Below are 10554 nucleotides of genomic sequence, written 5' to 3' on the forward strand. Positions count from 1 at the left end.
AATATATAATGTAATACCGGGTCTTAATATTAATTTTTGCTCCAAAAGATGCATTAGAGTTGATTGTCCGGGTAGGTCTTATTTTCAGGGAAACACGGTATATTTCTACGGAAGTACAGTTTTTGTGCATATCCTCACACCATAACTTAACCACTTTTTTAAAAAATGTAAAATATTTTGACCATTTTTATAAAGAAGCGAAATTCTTTTAATTCATAAGCATTACTGCTTATTGAGTAGAAATATACTAAAACATCGAGATGAAGACAGTGGGGAGAAAATGAGCTCCCTCACTAATGAGGTGACTGCTCTTGCTGAGCTGCCTCAGACCCCCTGGCCCAGTCGGGCCTCAGCAGCAGGTCTAGTACCGCGTGTCCTAGCCCTTCCAGGTCAGCTAGCATAGATACATTATGAATCGTAAAACAGCTGTCATGGGCATCATTACTTTATAATGAAAACTTTATTAAAAATTCAGGGAAAAGAAAATGTATCCCAATTAAGTTTTTATCAATATGTATGAATTAAAATGGTAACTAAAAACTATAGAATGCAGTTTAATTACTTTCATATTTCAGAAGGCATTTTACCCAAGGCACATGGATGTCTGTTAATTATTCCAGAGGACAAAACAGAAATTGAGATAATTTTACTTCGGAGTTTTTTTATTATACTCTCTTGACTACGTTTTTTAAGAGAAACTTAACGTGGCATGCTTGACTTTGAGGTTCTGAAGAGCGTGTCAAATCAGTGGGATAGGCAGGCAAGATTCTAGGTACCACGTGGCCAAAAAGACGGAGAGAAGTCAAAATATTTGATCCTTGGTGGCTTGAATATCTGCTACCTAATCCAATTATGGTTGAGTCTAAATAAAGTAATAATTGTCTGGAATCATGCTGTCCAATAGAAATATAATATGGCCCACATAATGTATAAGTTTAAATTTTTAGTAACCACATAAAGTAGAAAGAAACAGGTGAAATTGCTATCAATAATACATTTAATCCAATAAATCCAAAATAGCATTTCAACATGTAATCAATATTTATTAAAAGTTAAGAAGTATTTTACATTTTTTTGTGCTAGGTTTGAAATTCAGTGTGTATTACACTTAAAGCACATTCTGAATTTGGACTAGCCACATTTCAGGTGTAGCTACATGTGGCTATGAATGACTGTACTGGACAGTATCTCTACAACATCTAGGGGATGTGTGCCCATGACATTGAAAAATAGAACTTCCCTCTTGTATCCACTGTGAAATGTTAAGTTACAGACCTTAGAGGGTGCCTGCATCTTTGCTGGCCAAGTAAGCCACTAACTTAGGTCATACATAGTTGGTTTTCAGACTATGTATTTTCATGATCAAGATAAATACCTTCTTGTTTAACTTAATCACCATTTGGTAAAATATTCGTGAATTTCAGTACTTTTTCTTTATGTAGGTGTGACTCTTTTGCCTAGAGTCCAACTTCTATATAGATTTTATGTAATATAAATAAAAATAGTTTTATTTTTATGATTTGTACTTTATCTGCTAGAAACCTGACTATATTCTGACCTTTATTAAGCAAAATGATAATGGATACTTTATACAATATTAAATTCTGTTAAATAATTGGGGCTTAATTGATTTGCATTTTCTTTTATATTTTAAGGATATGGAATATTATCTTGTAAAATGGAAAGGATGGCCAGATTCTACAAATACTTGGGAACCTTTGCAGAATCTCAAGTGCCCATTACTACTTCAGCAGTTCTCTCATGACAAGGATGTTTACTTATCTCAAGTAAAGAAGGGCCACGCAGTAACTCTAAAAAACAATAACAAAGCCCTGAATCCTGCCGTTGCTGAGTACATTGTGAAGAAGGCTAAACAAAGGCTAGCGCTGCAGAGATGGCAGGACGAGCTCAACAGACGGAAAACTCACAAAGGGATGATCGTTGTGGAAAACACTGTTGACCTGGAGGGCCCGCCTCCAGGCTTCTACTACATTAATGAATACAAGCCGGCTCCTGGCATCAGCCTAGTCAACGAAGCGACCTTCGGTTGTTCATGTACAGATTGCTTCTTTGAGAAATGTTGTCCTGCTGAAGCTGGAGTTCTTTTTGCTTATAATAAAAACCAACAAATTAGAATACCACCAGGTACCCCCATTTATGAATGCAACTCAAGATGTCAGTGTGGACCCGATTGTCCCAATAGGATTGTACAGAAAGGCACACAGTACTCACTTTGCATCTTTCGAACTAGCAATGGCTGTGGCTGGGGTGTAAAAACCCTTGTGAAGATTAAAAGAATGAGTTTTGTCATGGAATATGTTGGAGAGGTACATTCAACTTACTACATAGCAAATAATATGCATGGAAGGTTTACGCTTTTGAAGAGTTACCTTTTTACCTCTGTAACAAGTATTTGGTGTATTTTGATAGCATTTGGAAATATGTACAAATTTCAAGTTTGAGAGAAGGGTTCTCTAACATAGTTAGAAATATAAACTTGAATATAAACAAACAAATATGATATATACACACACACACACAAAAGAAAGTCATCTTTCAACAAACACCCATTTATAGTCAGTGAAACTGGCATTTGTAAATTTTAATATGACAACTATTTTTACACAGAACCCCTAAGAAGAAAATCAGATCTAAACACATGCTGGCTTTGAAACTTCTAAATTGTAATTTACTTCATTTGACCAAATATTGTTTAAGTGTAGTTGGCAAAACTCAATTTTTTTAATCAACATGAAAGATACTGTAGAGTAGACCAGTGCTTTATGAGCAAGCATTACAAGATAACATAAAAGCATTTATTGTAGCCATAAGAAAAGCCACACTCTTTGTATTTGTAACTCAGCTACAAAGACTAGTCTCTAAATTACCATATACTGAATAAATTTATTTTTATACTTATAATGTACATATACAAAAATAGTATTTACCATGTGCCAAATACTATTCTTTTTTCTTTAATTATTATTTTTTGAAGAAGGGCGCAGCTCACAGTGGCCCACGTGGGGATCGAACCAGCAACCTTGGTGCTACCAGCACCATGCTCTAACCAACTGAGCTAACCGGCCCCTTCCCCCCAACAAATACTATTCTAAGCACCTTATATATTCATTAATTCTCTCTCTGAGGTAGTTGTATTATCTCCATTGTTATAGATAAGGAAACTAGGCACAGAGAAATTAAACACCTTGCCCAAGGTCACATAGAGCCAGGATTCAAAACCAAGGCTCCAAAATTAATGCACTTCTCCACAGCATCTCACTTCCTCAAACTGACGGGTGCGTTAAGCTGTGACTAGAAAAATACTAGTGTGACTGCATGTCTGGGACTGTCACATCTGACATTTTAAAAGTTTGGAATTGGATCACCTAATTCTTGAGATTAAATTGGATCCTTATTTTGATCCGTATATTTTTATACAACGGCAGATTATTATAAAGCACTATTCAGGATATTAGATCTTGTATAATTCAGGTATTCTTTTTTTTTGGCTATAATTCAGTTATTCTTTTTTTTTTTTTTTTTTTTGGCTTAATGAATGCAGCAGCTAAATTTGGTTGACACCATGAATCACTTTAGACATTTTGGATTTCTTAAGCTGAGCATGTGGTAAAGCTGTGTTGTTAAGAGCAGCACTGTTGATGATGGGTTTGAGCTACCTCATTTCATGAAACAACCTATTCTGTAAAACAAGGCTTTCCATACAGTCACCTGCAAATTTAACATAACTTCTTTCCTATATTTGTAACAAATTTGCATTTGTAACTGCACACAGATTAGTTATAAGGAAAGTATGTCTTTGGAGCATATATACTTGTAAATTTAGTCCTTTACATTCTGTTATGTCTTATGGAGAGTTGTAGTTGTGTAGCTCTTTGAACATCTCACCAAATTAGGATGAAAGTACTACATGGTTTCAACTTGTCAATTGTTGAGTTGTCATAATTCCTATTTAGTCATAATTCTTTTACACCATCATTTCTCCTCCCATTGTCTCCCCACCTCTTTCCGTCTAGCTCTCTAGTCATTTGTGTGAATGTTGATTTTGATGACACTTTAATTTCTTTTTAAACACTCGTAGGAATGAATATGTTAGTTAATAGGTTTATGGATGAGTTTTTCTTCAGTTCAGCAATAGCTCTATAATACACTATAGTTTTTTCTTTTTAGGTAATCACGAGTGAGGAAGCCGAAAGACGGGGGCAGTTATATGATAACAAAGGAATCACCTATCTCTTTGATCTGGACTATGAATCTGATGAATTCACAGTGGATGCAGCTCAATACGGCAATGTGTCTCATTTTGTGAATCACAGTGTAAGAAATAGAGACGGGACTAATTAACAGTGCTGTGTTTAATGATTTTTCTGTAGTTGAGGAAAAATCACTTTAAACCACGTACCCTTTTAATATTTCCAGAGTTTTTTAGTACAAGGGCCTCTTCTGATGAGTTGTGGGATCATTGCTGTATTTGGAAAATTCATTGAGGCGCCTACCCAAATACCGTGCATTTGGCAAGAGTCTTTACATATGTTACTTCATTTAACCTTTCCAACCACTTTATTAGATAGGTATTATCCTCGTACAGGGGAGGAAACTAATGGGCACAGGAGTTAAGAGGCAGAACAGAGAGTTTAAGAAACACAACTGTAGATAGGTTTCTTACAGAAGTTAACGGCTAAATTGTGGGATATACAACTAAAGCTAGCTGTATTTTCTTAAAATGGAAACGTTAACATTTTTATAAAATTTAGGAATTTATAGAGTATTGAAGTACTTAGGGCTATTTTTCTAAATTATAAGTTAGTGTTCTTAATTCATGTTTGAAAAGAACTTAGAATACAGCTGGAACCTTAACTCCAGAATCATATCCTCTAAAAACTATTCCCCAAAATAAGGGAGATTAATAGTTACTGGGTACCAACTAACTCCCAGGTGGATACCAGGCTGTCCGGCTTGTGAGACTGATATTATCGCTATTGTATAGATTACAAGATGTGTCTCAGAGAGTAAGTTATGTAGCTGATTATATGAAGTAGTAGACCGTGTTAAACTTTTGATGGATTTTATACCAAGAAACTAATTTATGACTAGTAGTGAAATGTCAGAGACCTCCTGACTCCCTTGTTAGTTTTCTGATCAGCTTGAACTTTTACTTTACTTTTTTACTTAATAATAAATTTGAGATACTCTCAAAATAGATGTATTCTATTCAAAGACAATTAAACACTTACTTTGATATTTTTAGTATGATTCCCTGGATCTTCTTGTATATGCCAGAATTTAGTATTGAGTTCTCAAAATATCAAACAATTCCAAACAAAAGCTTCAGCAATGAAACCCCATGTAATATGAAATTTGAGTTCCACAGTACCAGCTTGATTTTTTTAAATGCAGTGCTAATTGTTTAAATATACTGAAATGTTTACAGGTGAAATGATGTTATCTGGAATTTACAGTAAAATTTTCCAGAAAAATTAAAAAGTCAGGATTAGTTGAAATAACACTGGCAAAAATGTAAACAGTTGTTGAAGCTGCATAGTGGATTCATGTACATTTATTATTTTCTCTAGTTTTATGTATGTCTGAAATTTTCTGTAAGTGAAAACAGTATTTTTAAATGTATATATGCCTCAGAGACCTCTAAATAATCAACTTAATTTCCAGTACATCTTAAAAAGCTAATAGTCTAGGAAATTAAAGATTTTATGTGGCATATAGAAGTCGTTCACGTCATTTTTACTTAAATGGGTTCTAATGTTCTTTTTTAGTGTGACCCAAATCTTCAGGTGTTCAATGTTTTCATTGATAACCTTGATACTCGTCTTCCCCGAATAGCATTATTTTCCACAAGAACCATAAACGCTGGAGAAGAGCTCACTTTTGATTATCAAATGAAAGGTATGGTTTTCAAGTACAGTTCATCGGTGTTAAGTTGTTTCCGTATGAAGAATCTATGCAAGAGTAGGAAAGACCTTAGATCATCTGAAGCAAATTAATATTAAAAATGAAAAGAATGAGGCGATAGAGTTTATCTTCTCCCTTAAGGTCTTAAAGCTCATCTCACAGCTAGAACTAGAAACCGTGTGCCTGACCTCGGGCTGAGCAATATTCTTTGTTATATCACATTGCCAACTGCTTTTTTGAGAACTTCCATTATGGAAGCTTATTATAACATCTTTCTCCATACTACTTGTACTTAAAAAATTGTAAGCCTACATTTCTGAATCTTTACTGGGAGATAGATATTCAAAAGATTGGAAATGTGATTTAAATCACATGTGAACTTACTCCATTCCTACTGGAATTTGGCTTTGAAAAAAACACATTTAATTCTGTTTGCTTTATTGTGACAATATAAGTGTTTTCTTTCCTTTGTTTTTCTAAGCATGATGCCCTTTACATATTGTTACTACTTGACCTCGCTTTATGGCTCTTAAATAATGTATGAAATGAATGCTTGTATATTGGATTTTCCTAGTAAGTTTCATTATTTCAGAAATCCATTCTCATAAGTACGAGCTAATAAGATATACTTTACCTCTTATTAGCCCACACCATCCTTTCAAGACAATTCATAATGATTTGTCTCCAAATATTCACATTTATTTAAAGCTGATAGAAAATTTGAAACTCATTCAGAATTGTCTTAACTCTCTTCTGTATTTCTTTTTCTACGTATTCAGGTTCTGGAGATATATCTTCAGATTCTATTGACTACAGCCCAGCCAAAAAGAGAGTCAGAACTGTGTGCAGATGTGGAGCTGTGACTTGCAGAGGTTACCTCAACTGAATTTTCAGAAAATAGAGCAGAGCATAATTGTAGTTTTGCTTTTTTCTAATGTTAACATTTTTAAAAATAAGTATTTGGGACTCTTTTCATACTATTAAGATTATATGCTATGTAAATTTACATTTCATGTTTCAGACTCTTGGCCAAATGCATTACTGATGCTTCTGAAGGGAGGAACATAGGGTCACATGGACTAATTTGAAATACACCTCATTAGTGGTTAGGGAGCAAACAAGCAAGGGAAACTAGTTACAGCTCAGCATATGTGTACTTAAGAAGTCTCTGTGAATAGAGAAATGCCTCCCTCGGTGTTTTAAGTGCTAAACTGATGAGATCACAGTCACTGAGATGAAACATTCAACTTGCCATACACCTTGAATTTAGAGAAATACTTAACTGAATTTGGGCAAATATGCAACGTTCTATTTTTGTTATGTTGTCATTCCTGTTTACCTATTTATTACTGTAAATACCGTTGTTGTATTGGAGACAAATAGTGATACTGAATTACACTCTTATTTTCTATTTCTACTTCTTTCATTAAAACATTGGGATCTTGATACAGAAATTTAAGGTCTAAAAATAAGTATAGAAAATTTTAATTACAATTGGATTTCATATTTTGAAGCAATTTAGACGATAACGAAGGATATATGTCTGAAGCAGTTATTCTTAAAGGTTTTTTAATCCTGTGGAAGAAAAATCTCCAAAAAGCTCTCTGAAATTCTAGAATGGCTGACCATTATGCCTCTTGGAAATGACACAGCAGTGGAACCAGGCGGGTTGTTTTGGAGTACCAGGCAAGGGAAATAGGGTGCTTTTAGACCCCTTTTAAAACCATGAATTAGGAGATCCATGTGGAATACGTGTGGTCTAAACAGTAACACCAGATGCCCCAGAGAGCAGCTACACCTGATGATAATATTTCTTCACACATTAACACTGTATCTTCTGGATTTCAGGCAGTTTTAACATTTCCTTTTCACCACATTTAATTCTTTTTCTATTTCCTGCAAGCTCTTCTTAAAAAATAAGTATATTTTCAACTAATACTTATTTTATAAATTAATTTTTTTAATGTGATAAAGCTATACTAGGCTTGGTCAGAGTGTGTGCCTGAATTATGAGACCGTTTATTACTTGAATTATGAAGACTGAAGTGGAATATAGTCCTTGTTAGTTTTGTTTGTTAGTTTCTCCTGATTGAGGTTTTATTATGCAGGAAAACAATGTTTTCATCTTTCTCATTCTGGGATTTTTAATCAAGACGTCCAACGTAAAGGTAAATGTAGCAAATAAATCTAGCTTTCAGTATTCCTAATTAAGTTGTATCTAAGCTCGTTGCCCTAGGTTTTAATATCCTAAAAGAAACTTGGGTAAAAATTGAACTGACTTCAAGAATGCAGCCTATCAAATACCTTCTTAATCTTTAATCTCTTTTTTGGGAGAATCTACACTTTATTATTTATTATATTGGTATCACGACTGCTCTTTCATAACAATAGGGTAAATTGTTTACATGTTAGAAGCTCAGAGTATATCTGCAAACCAAAATTGGCAGAATGTGTCATAACAAATACATTCTTTTAGTGCCGTTTCTTATGTTTTCTTTATAAAAAAATAATCACATGGAAAAATCAGTGGTGAGAAAGCATCACTAATTTTACAGGTTGTTCCCGGTGGCCAAGCATACTTTGAATTATAATCGTCTCAGGTAGGTTTAAAGATGTAATTTTTGCATTCTTTTTAAAAAGTCAGTGTTTTACTGTCTAGTTACTTGATTTTGCCCACTTTTTGTGTATAAAACTGGAGGACAAAGGGAAAAACTTCTATTTTCAGTCAATTTGTTTTGTCCTTATTAATAGAAATATAATGACTAGGCCTTTGAGATTTTAATTATCTGTGTCATCCTTATGTTATTAAAAAGCTGAACTTAAGCAGTAAAATAATACAAACTAACTGAAGTTGTTAGGAGCTTTATTTTAATTCAATGTTTAGCTTCTTTAAATTCGTTTCCTAAATTGTCAGACTATGTTGTCTCATCATAAAGCAAATATTCATGAGTATTAGATGAAGTTTAAACTGTAAATGAATCCACTGTACAAGTTGTGTTAACACCACTGTTCGTATCTACCTAAGAGGATTGTAATCACAATTGGTGATCTCAGGGTTTTTCTCCATATATGCAAAATCCAGACAGTAATTATTTTTCTTACAATTCAACAGTTATTCTTTAGCAAATAAATTTAGTTTGGCATTTGATTTTTCTGTTTATTGTGGGTTAGCTTTGTTTACAAATATTTTACTGTCTTTTTTTAGTAAGGCTACAGAAGGGGCACAAAAATACTGATGTATTCCTGACGACCTGCTGTTGAGATTAACCAAAGGTGTATATACCATTCCTTTAAATGTTACTTTCCTTTTTAAAATGCTCGTTGTTGTCATGGTTCATGCACTTGGATATTAAAGTACAATTTTCACTCAGTAGAATGTGGATGGATACTTCTGAAACTTTTTGAGCGTTATTAGTTACCAGGTATTCAAACATATTTTGCTAAGTACTCCTTAGAAGTACAAAGGAATTTTAGAATTTGAGCTAATCTTTGCGCAAGTCTACGCCTTTGTATGTCCTCGTGTACTTCTCATAAATGTATGAAGTTGGTGCTGTGGTGTTTACAATCCACCTGAGGTAGGAGGTTCAGACTGTTAGGTCACACACCCAAGATCACCCAGTGACGAGGCAGGCAGGAAACATACCTGACTATTTTTAACGTATTTAACCAACTCCATGCAGATTTAAACAAATAATTTCTACCATTAAACAAACTTCTAAGTCTTGGATTCCTCTCTAAGGCAAATGTGGCTAGCCATTGGGTTTCTTCTGTGATGCATGTTGGCATTTTGAAATTTTTTCTTCTCACTTTTCCTTTTGTGCTTTCCAGTTCTTCAAGTAAAAGTCAAGGAGCCACTATAATTAATCCTGCCCACTGTCATGCTGTTTTTGAGAGGCCTCACTGCATAGCGGTTAGGAGCATGGTGTTGGGGGCCTGAATTGCCTGTTTGAGTCCTGGCTTCGCCCCTTACTAGCCATGTGAACTAACCTCTCTGTGCCTTAGCCTTCTCATCTGTGAGCGGGGATAATAAGTGTGTGTTGTGAGGATTAAAGGAGTTACTACAGTGTGTAAAAGAATTAAGCATTGTCACAGTAAGTATATAGCTAATAATATGTAAGTATTACATAATGACAGTACGTAGTTATTTTGTACTTCAAGTAGAGTATTAACCTGTAGTGGTTTTAAAGTACAGGTTTATGCAGTTTACCCTTGAACAACATGGGTTTGAACTGGGTGGGAATCCACATTATGTGGAATGCTGACTTAATTTACATTACATAAAATCCGTGTGGATTTTTGACTGTGTGGGTAGTGGGTACCCCTAAGCCCGCATTGTTCAAGGGTACACACCTGTCCTTCAGCATCGTTGATGATCCCTGTAAGTTTTTTGATCAAAAGTCTGTTCTGCTCTTAGTCCTTAAATTCATTCCGCCAGCACTTATTATGCCACACTCACATAAAACAATGGAATTGCGGCAGTATGTAGTAATGCTCAGTTGATGGTATGATTATGAAATGCTAAGAATATATTCAGAATGTTTACAGGCATGTTTTGAACACCCACCTTGGATCATAAGCTATACTATTAAGATGAAGTCTTAAATGTCAGTATGTACAAATGTATATAGT

At 34.4% G+C, this 10554-nt stretch overlaps 1 protein-coding gene across 5 annotated transcripts in view; it reads left to right on the forward strand.

The window, feature by feature from the left end:
* SUV39H2 (SUV39H2 histone lysine methyltransferase) overlaps nt 1–9296 on the forward strand; it is a 29836-nt gene extending 20540 nt beyond the window's left edge. For 3 of the 5 annotated variants that reach the window (XM_019738303.2, XM_019738304.2, XM_074324789.1), the window contains 4 exons: nt 1656–2327; nt 4189–4335; nt 5790–5919; nt 6705–9296. In XM_019738303.2, coding sequence (XP_019593862.1) covers nt 1656–2327; nt 4189–4335; nt 5790–5919; nt 6705–6811 — 1056 coding nt within the window. In that variant the 3' untranslated portion in view covers nt 6812–9296. The remainder of the gene's footprint in view (nt 1–1655; nt 2328–4188; nt 4336–5789; nt 5920–6704) is intronic. The other 2 variants (XM_019738305.2, XM_074324788.1) reach the window with 2 other exon arrangements.
* Nucleotides 9297–10554: the final 1258 nt, after the last annotated feature.

This window comes from Rhinolophus sinicus, linkage group LG02, assembly GCF_036562045.2.
Source record: "Rhinolophus sinicus isolate RSC01 linkage group LG02, ASM3656204v1, whole genome shotgun sequence".
Taxonomy (NCBI): domain Eukaryota; kingdom Metazoa; phylum Chordata; class Mammalia; order Chiroptera; family Rhinolophidae; genus Rhinolophus; species Rhinolophus sinicus.